This window comes from Camellia sinensis, chromosome 2, assembly GCF_055761805.1.
Source record: "Camellia sinensis isolate YWXY chromosome 2, ASM5576180v1, whole genome shotgun sequence".
In the NCBI taxonomy this organism is placed as follows: domain Eukaryota; kingdom Viridiplantae; phylum Streptophyta; class Magnoliopsida; order Ericales; family Theaceae; genus Camellia; species Camellia sinensis.
The window spans coordinates 65,223,516-65,240,099 of NC_138962.1; the positions used below are offsets into that span (position 1 = coordinate 65,223,516).

Sequence of the window (16,584 nt, forward strand, 5' to 3'; positions counted from 1 at the left end):
ACGCTATATTATTTTAGTCATTATAATTTTAATTGGTTCGATTTTTATTCTAAATTTATAATTTTATCTAAATTTTATTCAATTTATTATAACTGTAAACTTTTTTTTATATAAAAAATACGCACATAACTAACTTGTGCCATATTTTCACGTGTATTTTCAAAATGTATGAACAAAAATGAACTCCTAATTAACACATCCACAGTCGGAATATAGCTAAAGAGACAGAACATCCAAGTTGTCCAACTTTATTCAAACACAACAGCTGGTATACATCATCAGAGAGTATTCACAACCAACTTTGTTCTCAGTTTCACTACAGGCTTCAAATATCATCAAATTACAAACACATACACAAAACAATCATGAAACCGAACCCATTTTCAGTACATCTCAATCTCTAAGGATGAGCATAATCCATGGGGACATAGGGCTCAAACAACTCAGCAATGAACCCCTTCTTCCTCTTTGGCTTCCAACCCATGTCCTTGCAGAGTTGATCATTGTACCATATATGAAGAGCCCCTATGCATGATCTCCGGTAGTACTCGCCCGAGTATTTTTTCATGTATCGGTCCCATTTTGTTATGTCTTTCTCCATGTCTTTGATGTCGGGGAGCTTGAACGTGCCGGCAAGCAGCTCTGCTAGCCACCGGCACCTCATCTCAGAGGTGTGAAGGTTTGAAATGCTCTCTGAGAATCCAATTATGGCTAGCTGTGGAATCCTGGGATGAATGCATTCCCTGTTGAAAATAACAAGTTGGTATTAATAAACTGTGGCCGAAAAAAATATCATACATATGGTGTGACATTTAATTTGTGTTTTAATTTGGAATTTGAGGAGTAATTTTTTTATAAAAAAAAAAAAGTTAAAAAGGAGCAATGCTTTTCATACATTAGGAATTAGATTGGCACAATTTAAAACGGAGGGTGTTGAAATGGTATGAAAATTTCGTTTGAAACTTCATTTCATCTCCTAAACTATCTCTAAAATATCAATTAGACCCTCAAATTTCATTTTATTGAGGAGTTTAATTGATATTTTGGCAATAGTTTGAGGGGTAAAATGAAATTTTGGTACTACATCAGCAATTTTGTTGGATTATAGACAGTAATTGATAGTGGACTAAAATTAATACAAAATCAAATAATTTAAGTATAATATTGATATTATTAAAAGAATAATTGATTTTTGAGTGGTAGTTTAAGGGTAAAATGAATTTTTCTCTAAAAAATGCTATATGTTGTAAGATGCAAACCTATAGAGTGAGACTGTTTTGTGAGGGGACCCAACTAGTTGTTCTTGAAAGGTTTGGGAGGCAAAAATGTCTTTGAGCTTGTCAAGTCCCCTGAACCCAGTAGCCAGTGTGACCATGTCTGTCTTTAGAGGTTCGACTTCCCCATCAACAAGTATGCCTTGTTTGCAGAATCCGAAACTCGGAGCTTTCTTCAATATGATGCTTCCTTTCTCAACTGCATCGTAGAAGCCCTCAGGGACGGTTGAGATCAAACAAGAACTGATTTCTTTCAAGAAACTGTGTTTGGGAACCATTCCATACTTTGCTAGTCGAAGCTTTTCGTTTTATATGGGTTTCAACAAATTTTGAAAATCCCCATCTCTGCCAAACATTAGAAAATTAATATTAGCTTCAGTGTGGACTCGATTCTTGTTGGACCCTTAGAATCTACTATGACCCTACTCTAATGATTCGATATGTTTGTTTTTATATTTCTATGCGTACAATAAAATTAATTTGCTATTTGTCCCCACATTACTCTTGATTCTATTGTTTGTATCAGTATCATCATTCCTTGATTAAAATGATTTTTCCCTATATTTGCCTTCAATCTTTTTAAAATCATGTTTACCATGTTCTTTTAAGAAAAATATAAATGATTACAATTATAAGATTAATCTAATTTAATCATGAACGATCTGCACAAAGGCTTACAAATGAGCAAATCCAATTATCAAAATGAGGGTCGCGATAAGCCCACAAGGCCAACTGTATGTTGCAGCTAACCAAGGTGAATTGGAGGCAAGTTGCTCTCTTAGCTTATATGGAAACTATGCACTCACAAATAAAAAAGAAAAACTAGAGAAAGTGTCTAAAATAAAATGCATCAACCAGATTTATCCAGATTCATTTTAGATGTAGTATGAAACTAAACCAAATTTGAATCTACGAGACATAAAAGTTTACTTTTGTGGACATTTTTTTAAATGCATAGCTTTTCTGAGGAGCGATTCTATACCAGAGGTGAAAGCAATGTAGCCAGGAGACTAAGGAAAAATCCTTCACCAGGCTTATGAACCAAAAGTTCAGAGAAGCGATTGAAGTAGAAATATGCAAGTGAGACTCCACATGGATTGTAATCAGGCACATTCCAGTGTTCATTCCTGTATAACACTGTACATGGATTTTCCACCCCTGCAATCAATTCCACAAAAACATGAATTTAAATTAAGTGTGGATTGACAAGCACAATCCCTTTTCACAAACAAGAATTTTTTTGTGGTGGGTCTCTCTCTCACCATTTTGTAAAGAGCACTCCATTGCAATGTCAAGAGCATGTTTTTGGAAGCCAACAACAGTGACTCTCTTTCCTCTTATAAGTTGTTTAGCAGCTTCAAAATCCATGGTAGCATACTCCATTGAGTGTATCACCTTCCCATCAAACACTTCTGGACCCTTCCCTTCTGGAAATTCTGGTATGTTTGGTATCCCACTGAACCTTCCCACACATAGGATCATAAAATCGAATTGATGAACCTGTATGTATTATGGCCTCTTTAAAAATGTGCCATTTATGGCGAGTTAAATACACCCAAAATATATATATTTATAACTTTTTATTTTTATCTTAAGTTGTTCGTTAAAATTTACACTAATTTAATCTAAGGAAAAAAGGAAAGAGGATCACCCAATGTCTCACATGAGGCTTGAATTTGCAACTTCCATTATGGAAGTTAGAGAGCATACCACTGTGACACAACGCCATGATACAGATCTAGAAAATTACTCAAAATGTGCAATATAAGGCCTTGATTCATTCATGGAGTGACTCTACAAGAAGAAGATTAAATCTAGATCTTTCATTTCAAATTCTGGAGCATTTCCTGGTTACTAGTTCATAGACTTTTCCAAATGATAATGCTAACATGATAGGAAAACAAAGAAAATAAAAACACAAGCTCCCCTCCTTTCGGAGACTTTGGATTGCTAGCAAACATTGAATCCTGGGGTCCATCTAGATGAAAAACAGAGATTAAACAAATCATACACTACAATAATTTTATGGGCAAATTACATTCATAGTTTTTATATTTTATTTTTTTGCATCATTTTGATTACTATATTTTTAATTAAGAAAATATCATTTTGCCTTCCAAATTTTCACGTGTTTTTCAATTTGACCCCGGATTTCGATTAATATTAATTTTACACAAAAACTTTCAAAATTTTGATCAATTAGGCCACTGTTGTCACATTCCGTCTATAATTAGACGGAATGTGCTGATGTAGCACCAAAGTTCATTTGAAATTTTATTTTACCCCCCAAACTATACCTTAAAAATCAATTTGCCCCCCACATCAGCACATTCCATCCAATTGTAGAAGGAATGTGACGGCAGGAGCAAAATTAATCAAAATTTTGAAAGTTTGGGTGGAACATTGATATTACTTGAAGTCTGACGGTCAAATTGAAAAATGCGTGAAAGTTTGGGGGGTGAAATGATATTTTCTCTTTTTAATTAGCTCAATTTTGCCTCTAAATTTTAAATTTTACGTCAATTTGGTCAAATCGATAATGTCATTACGATTTTTGATAGAAAATGATCCCCAATTTGGTTGAGATTAACTTACTAAGTTGATCAAATTTATAATTTTGTTTTTAAAAATATGTTGTTCATATACACATTTTTTTTTATATAAAAATGTTAACAATTGTAATCAATTGAAGTAAATTGAGATAAAGTCATAAATTTGTTGTAAAAAACGAGCCAATTAGAATTACTGAAACCAAAATGACAGAAACTAAAATATGGAGACTGCATGTGTAATTTGCCTTATTTCCATCCTCATTAAAACGGAAAGTCTATGGCACCGTCATGAATTTCAGATCAATGGTGTATATTGAAGTTAGTTTTGTGAGGCACACTCTAAGTAAATCGTACCATTGATTTGAAATTTTAGGACTTTTCTGAAGAAAAAGAAATTCTTAAAATTGTAGCATTTACTCTTACTCCCTCCGTCCCAAAATAATGATCCCTTGTGGGGAATTCAACTTTTTTGATAGTATAATTATTGCACTTTAAAAAAGTTGATTTTTCAAAATTACCCTTTTGATAGTACAGTTTTTGGGAATATCAATGTCATAATTGTACTTTTTATATTGTTTATTAATTTAAAAGAAGGGCAAAATAAGAAATTTATATTATTTTTGTACTTGATTTTTGAAGAGGGACTAATATTTTGGGACAATGAAAAATTGAATAAGGGACTAATATTTTGGAACGGAGAGAGTACTTAAAGTGCAACAAATAGAACTTAGCAGATAAACCTCAGTGGAAGAACTTTGGGTGTCCTGAACTGCAACACTCCATTTTCCAGACCCAAAGGCTTCACCTGTGCCACCCCAAACTTCCCACCCTTCCATCTCTGCCTCCGCTGCCATCCCTTCATAGTCAATACCTACCACTTTGCAGCCAAATCTGATATGTTCAAGCAGACCAAAGTGGCCAGCATAGGACTGAAGGTAGTCAAAGACTTGAGGTTGGGTAGGAAAGACCTCATTGACTGAGTTGGGCCATGGAAAATCAGAGAACTGATAGAATTGTTTTGGGGTCTGAAGCTTGGTGGTCTCTACTGTCTTGGTCCATACTCCTCCGATGGTGGTCTTGGCCTCAAAGACCACTGGGTGGCATGTTGCGGATCTTGGGCACACCAGGGGACACTCACAAGCAAAAGCACAAGACTTTTAACGTGGTTCGGCAAACCGGCCTACGTCCACGGGAGCGATGTTGTTATATATCAACAAATGGAGGAGATTACACACTCTCAACTCACTGTCTCTCTATATAACACACTCTCTCACACTCTCTGATACACAAACAGAATATAGCTCTCACTATCTCTCTCTGTTTTGTGCCTCTCTCTCAGCAGTGTGTTTCTCTCTTGTGCTATGTTTGCCCCCGTCTTTTCAACTCTCCTTAGCTTCTCTATATATAGAGATTACAAAGGCAAGAGGCACCCTTTGAAATGAGCTGGCTGCCAGCCCATTTCGGTGGCTTTCCAGATTGCTTCATGGCCTCATGGCCTCATGACCAACTCACATGGCTTCCCCACCATGTAGCTGGCTGCTACTTTCCTTCACATGGCCAGAATCTCTGTAGCCAACTCAACTTGGGTTGATCTCCTACATGGCAGCCTTTTGAGAGAGTGAACTTGCAGGCTACAAGGCCACTTATGCCAGCTCCTATAATGCCCACCTTCTTCTCCATTATTGTTCACTAACTTCACAAATACCACTTTCCCCCAAGGCACCTATAAATGGTAGGATAGGCTAAATTAGATCATTGTCTTTTTAATTTGAGTGAAATTTTACTTTGATTTTCATAACTTTAATTTGAATAATTTGAACATATACTTTAAATTTTGTTGTAATGTGGTTCCTCCATTACTTATTGTTAGAATTTTGAACAGAAAAAAACATGTACAAAACTAGAAAGAGCAAAATAGAATTAAAAAGAAACTATAAACGCTACCAGTGTAATAATTAAATTATATTATTGGTCCAGGTAATTTCTTTTTAATTCTACTTTGATCACTCTAAATTTACGTATGATCTTTTTTTCATTTCAAATGTTTATGGAACATAACAGATGAATTATATTGTAACATAATTGAAAGTGTAAAGTTCAATTTGTTTAAATTAAAATCATAAAAACTAAAAGTACACTTTGCTTACACTATAACGACTAATGGTGAAATTTACCTCATATTAAATTTAAATTTGAAAAAATTTACATTGTACATGTACGGGGAGGAAATAATCTCCTCGTATAATCCTGTTGACCAAGTCCACGCTCCTCCGTACGACGTCGCTTTATCACCTGAAAACACAAACGTGAGCTAGCCAGCGGGTGTGTGCCGGAAACCTCTCCGATGCCTAAGCCAGTAACTTGACAGATAGACAAAAGCTCTATGTTCTCAGAAAAATTGTGTTCAATTACCCCCTCCAAGGTGATGTTTGTGAGCTTTTATAAGTTTCCTGTGGCACAATCCTAGTAGGACTTGTATTTCTCCATGCAGAGTCCTCCTAGGATTCATACTCCTAAGGATAATGCTTATCCTTTTACACCCTCCCCCACTGCTTAAACCAAGTGGGATGGTTTTTACTTTGGCCGAACTACTATATGACCGAAATAAGCTTGGCTGTGTAGAGCCACTGAATAAACCGAACTCATCCTTAGTTTGGTCCTTGTGTTTCCCCTTTCTTATCTCAGCTTTCCATGTAGAACCCATGGTACGGTCTTAGACCGAACCAACGACTTTCGGCCGGTCTAACCCCAATACCGGTATAACTCCAAGTTGCCTTCGGACCGAAGTATCTTTTACAGTCACTGTGCCGAAATAACTTTGTCTCTCTTAGGCCGGAGTAGCCTTGCCTCTCCTGGGCCGGAGTAACATTGCAGCCTTTCCTGGGCCGGAGTAACATTGCGGCCTTTTCACCAAGTCTTTGGCACTTTGGGCCACAAAGCCCATCTCATAGCTCGGCCCAATCTTTACCAAAAATTACCCTCTCAATTGCCCCTTAATTCCATCTGCACAGCATGATTGGGATTACCAGTCCAACCGAGCTGAAGTTATTAAGCCTTTCCAGCCGAGCTAAAAACCCTTTAGCCTCTCCAGCCGAGCTAAATTTACTTCGGGCTTCACTTTGTCCGGTCAAAACGTCTCTTCAATCACGACTGTAACGCTTCCCTTTCCGTATACACGTGGCATGCTCCCATTCGTAGAAGGCAGCTGTCAACGCCGTCTTCGTGTTTCACAATTTTTGAACAGTTCCTGCTTCTTCCCTTTTCTTTTCCCTCTCTCTCATTTCACAAAACACTCTTATCATTCTTGGACCATTCACCTTCTTCTCTCCCTTGTCCCTGAGCCCCTGAGTTTTGAGCTTGCTGTGTTCGTGCCTCCATTGCTGCCATTGCCTCCATTTCCTAGCTTCTTTCTTATTCGGGTAAGCAAGCCTATCCTTCTTGCTCTTTGTCTGCTTTATCATCTGTATAGTTTTGTTTCGTATGCTTTTTGCAAACACTTTTTTCCATTTGTTGCTTTCGCTTCTGTACTTTTACGAAAAAATAATAACAGAGCTCATGTGTGTATGAACTTCTGTAAAAAACTAGTCTTAGATCCAAAATCTCGTCCCAACCGAACTAGGATACTGTTTTTGTGCTAGTGGTAGATCACTTTAGTCAATAACCGAACTAGGACTTGTAGAGATGACAGTAGCTTCAAAAAATAACCTCCTGATTCACTTTAGCCGAAATAAGATCACTGAACGAAGTCTGAATACATTAAACTAAGAACCTTAGTCTTCAACCGAGCTAAGCCTTTGGGGCTAAGCCAGATTTCTTAGTTTCTAAACCAAACTCAGAAAGCTGCCCCTAGTGGCTTAACCGAAGCAAAAAACCCACTGTTCGAACCGAGATAACAAATCCCTAAAGGAAAACCGATCTTGCACACAATAAGTTCAAACCGAACTATTGAGTGTTGTGCAGAACCGAAACAGAACCAGTCCATAATGCCGAAATAGGGCTCATTTACCTTGTTTTTAATTTGTAGCATAGTCCAATGATCTGTGCTTAACCCCTTTGTTTTCTACTTTGCAGACTTAGGTTACCCAGGTACTCCTGCGTGCGCTCAACCGAACTACTGGGCACAATTTTTGCACCGATATAACTTATTTGTAAATTATACAAATGGGTAAGTATAGGTACTTGGTAGAGACCCCTGGTGGTATGGCCGAATTCCAAAGGGATTATGGCATTCCAGACGATGTACTCCTTACCCTAGCCAAGAAGGAAACCATTCCGTGGAATAACCAAGGCTTTGTCCCCTTTACTGTTTTATCCATTATAGAAACCGGACTAAGGTTCCCGGTCCAGCCTTTAATTTGTGAATTTCTTAGGTAAACCAGACTATGCCCAACCCAGCTATCCACCAATACATACTGGATAATAATGGGTATCGCCGAGCTAAACCGCCAAACAGGCCTGAACCTCGGTTTAGCAGAAATCTTCCACCAGTACTCCATAGGTTCCAAAGATGATGGCTGGGTTTATTACCTTAGGATACGCCGACGTAGAGAAAAGATAATAACAGATACACCGGATAAGGATGTTAATGACGATGACTTCTTCTGGGTATCGGGCAATTTTGAGGATCACCAAGCCCAAATCCCAAGCCGAAGTATTAACTGGAAGAAGGGGGAACCTGGTAAAGTTTACCTCGGTTTTATATATTTTTTTCTTGTACTTCGGTTTCAGATGTTATAACCGACCTAACAGTTGTATCCTTTTTGCAGACTTAGCTCATCTTGCCTCCTACTACAGCTACCCAAATCTGAACATACTTCGAGCCGCACTACGGATTAAGGAAAGAAGTTGGTCTAAGCTTCTAAGCTTTGAGCCGACCTACAGATATAGCGGTCGTCGGAAAGCCCGAGTGACCGATTTCCTTCTAGAGGAAGCACCTGAACCGGACCCAAACTTGCCCGAAATACGACTTGTCCCACTAACAGCTGAAGAAGAGATGGCGAAGAAAAGCAGAGTGAGGGCCCTTCTGACCGCAACAACCAGGGCCGAAGTGCAACCATCCTTAGAGACGCAGCCTGCCGTTGTGGCCCTCCATTCTCAGCAGCTTTCTTCATCTCGCCCTTCCAAACGCGCCCGATCTACATCGACCGAACAGCAACTTGTCGATGAGGTTGAATCCATCCCCCAAAGTCCTCAACCTACCCTCCAACCGGAGCAAACTGACCGAGCAGAATCTTCGAAATGGGCTCCGCAGCTAACCTTCAACGACCGAGACATCAAAGCTTCTGATTCGGTTGTTGCTGAAAAAGATCATCTATTGGCTTTTAATCTGGCCAAAAGTGTGTGCCTCCCCAAGGACATGGAGCACCACCTTAAGCAATTGAACACTGAGATGAAGTCCATCCGGTCTACATCGAAGTCCATGATTTTGGTAAGTAGCTCTGTCTGTTTTTTCTGTCTAAATTTTCCAATTTTCACTTCGGCTCAAGAGACTCTTCGTTTTGTCAGGCCTTACAGAAGAACAACATTACTTACAAGAAAGTCCAAGAGCTTAGAAAAACCACAAGGCAGGCAATGGCGGAAGCCGAGGCAAAGGTGGCCGAGCTAGAAGAAGCTGAAAAGAAAATGGCCGAGATGCAAGCCGAGAACGGCCGACTTGCCGAACTGGTTAATTCGGCTGAAGCGGAGAAGCAGAAAGCCGCCATCGCTATGAAAGACAAGTATCTGCGGGAGTTGGTGAAGCTTGAGAAGAGAAAAGACACCGAAATAACTCAACTAAAAAAGAGCGCGGAGGAAGCCGAAAAGGAGGGGTACAAGCAGGGTTACAAGAAGGCAGAGGAAGCTTATGTGAAACAGTGCGATGCTGCCAAGGAGTTGTTCTTCAAGTGCGGCTGGAGGGCGGCCGTTGAGAAGCTCGGTCATGATCCGCAGACCGAGGTTTTCAACCCTCCAGCCTATTTTATACCGAGCTCCCTTGCGGACTACGCCAATGCTCTGCAACAAGAGTTTCTGGAAGAGTCAGATTCTGATGACTCCTCTTCTGAAGATACTCCGGTTGGTAATGTGGACCAGCCGGTTCGGTCAGAGCCCACTGTGGAAGACCTAACAGTTGATCTTCCCAGTGAAACCGTGATTCCAGCCGAAGTGACTCTCCCAATTGTGAATGAGCTCCCTCAAGAAACCGGTCTTCAAGTTGATGGTGATGCAGCTTTTGATGCCGACATTGAAGAACTTTTCTCTTGATTATGTATTTTTTCTTTGTTGTTTTTTTGCCTTTGTAACCGAGCTATGAACCTTCTTTGTAATAGTTTCAATGAATGAAAAATTTTGCTTGAACTCTTGTTCCGGTCTTGAACTCTTGTTCCGGTTCTGATATGTATGCCTGTACTTTGTAATGTCTTCTCTTATTCCAACTGTTATTTCGGTTTTAGCTGGTTTAAACTATACTTGCAGTAGCCAACCACTCCTTAGCCGACATACTTACTTCGGCTGAGGAGTTTTCAGTTTGTTTAATCCAGCCGATCCAATTTCAGCCATACCCTTACTTCGGCTGAAGAGTAACAAGAGTTGGTTTATTCCAGCCAACCACTCTTCAGTCATACCCTTACTTTAGCTGAAGAGCAACAAGAGTTGGTTTATTCCAGCCAACCACTCTTCAGCCATACCCTTACTTCGGCTGAAGAGTACAAAGAGTTGGTTTATTCCAGCCAACCACTCTTCAGCCATACCCTTACTTTGGCTGAAGAGTACAAAGAGTTGGTTTATTCCAGCCAACCACTCTTCAGCCATACCCTTACTTCAGCTGAAGAGCAACAAGAGTTGGTTTATTCCAGCCAACCACTCTTCAGCCATACCCTTACTTCGGCTGAAGAGCAACAAGAGTTGGTTTATTCCAGCCAACCACTCTTCAGGCATACCCTTACTTCGGCTGAAGAGCAACAAGAGTTGGTTTAATCCAGCCAACCACTCTTCAGGCATACCCTTACTTCGGCTGAAGAGTAACAAGTGTTGGTTTATTCCAGCCAACCACTCTTTAGCCTTGCACTTACTTCGGCTGAAGAGTAACAAGTGTTGGTTTGTTCCAGCCAACCTCTAAGTTAGTTTTTCCAGCTAACTTAGAATAATGTTTGGTTATTCCGACCAAACGTCCTCCAGCCTGGATCCTTATCCTGGGCTTAGGAAGGTGTTGGTTTAATCCAGCCAACCTCTAAGTTAGTTTTTCCAGCTAATCTTAGAATAAAATGCTCGCAATGTGCCTAACTTTAAAGCTAACTTTTACAAAGAACAACTTGTGCTAAAAAGAATTTCTCATTTTATTGAAGGAAGAAAAAATTACATATGTTTGAAAAAGAAAAGCTAAAAGTAAAATAACTTGAGATTTGCCGTATTCCATGGCCTAGGGATTGCCTTGCCATCCTTGTCTTCTAGGTGGTATGCCCCTTTGCCTGCTAACCCAACCACCTTGTAAGGACCTTCCCAGTTTGGCCCTAACTTTCCATCTCCTGGGATCAAAGTGTTTCCCATTACTTTGCGCAGTACCCAATCGCCTATCTTGAATTGTCTTGGATGTACTTTTTTGTTGTATTTTCTGATCAACTCTCGTTGGTATGCGGCGATGTGAACTAGTGCTCTTTCTCTTCTTTCTTCTGCAAAGTCAAGTTCCAATGTTATGGCAACTTCATTCAAGTCTGGATCAAAATTTTCGCTTCGAATTGTGGGGAGGCCAACTTCCAGTGGGATTACAGCTTCCATTCCGTAGGCTAGGGAAAATGGTGTTTCTCCTGTCGATCGCCGAGGTGTGGTGCGGTATGCCCATAAAACATGAGGAAGTTCGTCTGCCCACTTGCCTTTTGCCTTCTCTAGTCTTTTCTTTAGTCCATCCAAGACGACTTTATTTGATGCTTCAGCTTGCCCATTTGCTTGAGGATATGTCGGTGTAGAATTGTAGAACTCTATCTTGTACTCTTCACAAAAGCTTCTAAAGATTCTGCCGTCGAACTGAGTACCATTGTCTGAGATCAGTGCTTTTGGTATGCCAAACCGAGTGATGATATTCTGCCAAACAAACTTCTTCACGTCTTTTTCTTTGATTGATGCCAATGCTTCTGCTTCCACCCACTTTGTGAAGTAGTCTGTTACTGCGAGAAAGAATTTTCTGCCCCCGGGCGCTGTTGGAAGTGGTCCTACTATGTCCAAGCCCCACATTGCGAAAGGCCATGGGCTAGTTAATGGTAGGAGTTCTCTTGCTGGTTGATGTATTTGGTGCGCGAATTTTTGGCATTTCTCACACTTCTTCACATATTTCTCTGAGTCTACTTGCATATATGGCCACCAATATCCTTGCGAAATAGCCCTGTAAGCGAGCGACCTTCCCCCTTGATGACTTCCACACACCCCTTCGTGTATTTCGAACAGGAATGTTTCTACTTTGCTGGGATGAATGCACTTGAGGTAAGGCCCAGAGAATGACTTCTTGTATAATGCCAAAGATGGAGATAGCCAAAATCGCTGCGACTTTGCCCTTATTCTGTTGGCTTCTTTTTTCTCTTCTGGTAGGATGCCGTCTTTTAGGAACAGGATGATGGGATCCATCCAAGAAGGGCCTAATTCTGCGCAACATACTTCTTCTGCTTCGGGGTCTTCTATGCTTGGTCTTGGTAAGAAGTCGATGAGTAATAGATGAGGGATTGATGTATCTGCCATTGAGGCAAGGCCTACTAGTTCATCCGCTCGGCTGTTTTCCTCCCTGCCAATTTGTTCTATCCTTACTACATCAAACTTCTTGATCTCTGTTCTGACTAACTCTTGGTACTTGGCCATTCTGTCATCCTTTGCTTCGTATTCGCCAGAAATTTGGTTTACCACCAGCAGAGAGTCACTGTATACCATTAGTTCGGTGGCCTTCATGTAGTATGCTGACTTGAGTCCTGCGAGAAGCGCCTCATACTCCGCTTCATTGTTGGATGCTGGGAAGCCAAGGTTGATTGCTTGCTCTACAACCAGGCCGTCTGGAGAGATGAGGACTATGCCAAGCCCTGCACCATGTCGGTTGGATGCTCCATCCACAAAGAGCTTCCACATCTCTCCAATGAATAATTTCCAGCAAGTGGAAGGATCAGATGATGTCGTGGGGTCAAGAATGGTGTTTTCTTCAAGGTCCATGTTGGCTGTCTGCCCTTCATCCTCTTTTTGAACTGCTGGTGAGCCTTTGTTTGTCTCTTCCTTGTTGTCCTTAGTATGGTCTGCCTTGGTGCTTGATTGACTACCTTCTACTAGGGGTTGCGCTATTCCGGCGTCAACTTCCGTCCCTAGTTCGGTTATGTCAGTTAGGTCGACTGGGCAGATATGATGACTTCCAGGAGTAAACTCTGCGACGATGTCTGCCAAAGATTGGGCTTTTATTGCGGTCTTGGGTTGGAACTTGATGTCGAATTGTCCCAACTCTACTGCCCACTTCAAAATTCGCCCACTAAAGTTCGCCCTTTCAAACAGAGCTTTTAGTGGAAAGGCTGTGAGGACGACTATGGTGTGGGTGTGAAAGTAGTGCGCCAATTTTCTGGATGCCATCATTAATGCTAATGCTTGTTTCTCCAAGGGCAAGTACCTTGTTTCGGCTCCCAACAATGTCTTGCTGACATAAAAGATGGGCAAGTGTTGTATTCCTGCTGCACGAACCAACACTGCGCTGACTGCGTGCTGAGAGACTGCCAGGTACAAAAAGAGTTCTTCACCAGGTACTGGAGTAACAAGTAGTGGTGGGGAAGACATGTACTCCTTCAAGCTTTCCAGAGCTTGGTCACATTCTTCATCCCACTCAAACTTGGCCTTTAAAGCTTGGAGGAATGGTCGTAATCTGTCTGATGACCTGCTTATGAACCGGTTGAGCGCAGCTGCCATACCAGTGAGATGCTGCACTTCTTTGACTGAGTTTGGTCTCTCCAACTCCTGGATTGCTTTAATCTGAGAGGGGTCTGCTTCTATACCTCGGTTGGTCACCAGGAAGCCCAAGAATTTGCCAGATCCAACTCCGAATGCGCATTTGGACGCATTGAGGCGCAACTTGTGTTTCTTCAGGATCTGGAACATCTTACCTAGATCTTTAAGATGGTCATTCTCATCCTTGCTTTTGACCACCATGTCGTCGATGTAAGCCTCCATTGTTCTGCCTAACAATGGTTCAAACATCTTGGTGACCATCCGTTGGAATGTCGCCCCTGCGTTCTTTAGGCCAAAGGGCATGACCTTGTAGCAATATAATCCCCTTGGTGTTGTGAAGGATGTGACCTCTTGGTCTGGTTCATGCATGGCGATCTGGTGGTAGCCTCTGTATGCATCCAGAAAGCTAAGTCGGTTATGCCCTGCCGTTAGGTCCACCAGTTGATCTATCATTGGTAGAGGAAAGCTATCTTTTGGGCACGCCTTGTTGACTGTTTTGTAGTCGACGCAGACACGCCATTTACCATTCTTTTTTGGCACTACGACTGTGTTGGAGATCCATCTTGGGTAGTGCACTTCTCTTATTGCTCTTGCCTCCAACAGGTTGCCTACCTCTTCTGCCACTATTTCGGCGTGGTGGAGTGCCGATCTGCGTGTGCGTTGAATGACTGGTCTGGCGGATGGGTGGACATTGAGTTGGTGACTGATGAAGTTTGGATCAATACCTGGCATGTCGTAGGGCGTCCAGGCAAACACTTCGATGTTAGAGGTCAAGAATTCCAAGATCTCTAATCTCTCAGTGCTGGACAACGATGAGCCAAGCAAGAAGAACTTATCCGGGTTCTTCTCATCTATTTTTACCTCCACCAAGTCCTCCACCGCTTTCTGATCAGCCTCTTTACCGACGTCCGCGAATAGTTCATTACTTTCTGGTTCTTCCACCGAATGAACATATCCTTTGGCAGCGCGGCTGCCATTCACCGTGGCGAAACATTGTTTTGACATGATCTGATCTCCATAGACTTCTTCAATTATACCGGTGTCGTTGGGGAACCGCATTACCTGATGGTATGATGACGCTACCGAACGCATGGCATGCAGCCATGTTCTGCCCAAGATGATGTTGTAAGTGGAGGGGACCTTCAATACCCAGAACTCCACTTGTTTTGTTATGCTTCATGCTCTGACCGGAAGAATTATTTTGCCGACGGGCCATTCTGGCATGGAGTTGAATCCAATTAGGGGAGAGACTGCAGGCGCCAAGTCTTTGTCTTGCAGCTTCAACTGTTTGAATGTTTCGTAGTACATGATCTCACATGAACTACCTTGGTCGATCAAAATTCGCTTGACGTCAAAATCTTTGACTCGGAGAGTGACAACCAGAGCATCATTGTGAGGACAGTATATTCGATCCAGGTCTTTATCTGAAAAAGACATGACGTTTGCTGCCTCCGTCTTCCCTTTCTTGGTGGTAGGTTGGGCACCTAGCACTTCTCTAAAGTGCTCAGCCTTTTTGATTGACCCTCTGAGCTCGCATACGCGCTCAGGTTCAAAAACTCCATGTATGACATTGATAATACCTTGAGGCGGTGCATCGATTGGCATTCCGTTGGGATGGTTATTATGATTTTGGAGGGTTGGTTGCGTCCCTCCTTCAATATATTTGTCCAAGTGGCCTGCTGCCACCAACTCTTCCAAGTGTTGTCTTAACGGTGCGCAATTCTCAGTTCGGTGCCCCTTTTCTTTGTGGAAGGTGCACCGTGATCTGTCGTCGTAATCTTTCTGAGCTTCTCCTAGCCTGGCTGGCCACTTGACAAAAGGCTCATCTTTTATTTCGCTCAGAATCCGATATATTGATTTTTTGAACACCGTTGTTATGGCAGTGCGGATTCTCAACCATCTTTTGTCTGGGTCTTCTCCGTTATCTCGTCTGCCACGCCCGTTTTTATTCTGCCGATCTACTGCATTGACCTTTGCTGAGGTCTTCTTTTCTGGTACTGCGGTTGCACTAGATTTTGCTTTGGCACGTGCGCCATCCTCTTCTACCCTGATGTGCTGATGCACTCTCTCCATCAGGGCTTCCATGGTAAGGGGTGGCGTCATGGTGATCGAGTCCCTTAGCCTGTTTCCGACTGGAAGGCCTCTTTTATACTGCGCAATGGCTAGATTGGTGGGGCAGTCTCCAATCTGGTTGAATGTCTCCCAGTAACGACTGTTGTAAGATCTGAGGGTCTCTTTTTCACCTATGTCGATGGAGAGCAACTGGTTTATTTCAACCGGCGTTTTAGTGTTTGTTCGAAACCTTGTTACAAACGCTTCTGCCAATTGGGCCCAGGAGGCTATGCTGCCTTCTGGGAGCTTTTCGAACCAAGTCAAGCCTAGGTCGCCAAGGCTTGATGGGAAGAGTATGCACATTAAAGCCTCGTTTCGCTTGTACACAGCCATGACTTGGCGAAAGTGGCTCAAGTGTGAATACGGGTCCGTCTTCCCTTCATATGTAGTGAATTTCGGCTGAAGGAAGCCTGATGGTAGGGGTGCGTTCTCGATTGCTGGAACAAACGGCGAAGTCTGTAGTCTTGCTAAGGCTTTGTCCGTTGGTTCGTAGGCAGGGCGCGGTATTGGCATTCCAACCTCGACGCTTCCATGCGTCCGAGGAGCCAACCGCTGTAAGGCAAAAACTCGGTGTGGATCCCTTGCCCTGGCATCCTCCTTGCATCGTGCTTTTTCTTCAAGCACGGTTCGTAAATCGGATGACCTGGGCAGCTCTGTCTGTCTAGATCTGGTTTGGTGTGAATGTGAGGGCCAATATGTGCTTCCTTCAGTGT

General features: G+C 42.0%; 1 protein-coding gene across 1 annotated transcript; it reads right to left on the minus strand.

The window, feature by feature from the left end:
• Window positions 1-227: 227 nt before the first annotated feature.
• On the minus strand, window positions 228-5,506 carry LOC114303963 (putative flavin-containing monooxygenase 1). Its single transcript, XM_082913539.1, is given in 8 exon segments — window positions 228-743; window positions 1,260-1,579; window positions 1,581-1,619; window positions 2,257-2,432; window positions 2,537-2,774; window positions 4,567-4,919; window positions 5,339-5,342; window positions 5,426-5,506. Coding segments are annotated over 8 exon segments (1,554 nt in total). The 3' UTR covers window positions 228-400.
• Between the last annotated feature and the right edge of the window lie 11,078 nt (window positions 5,507-16,584).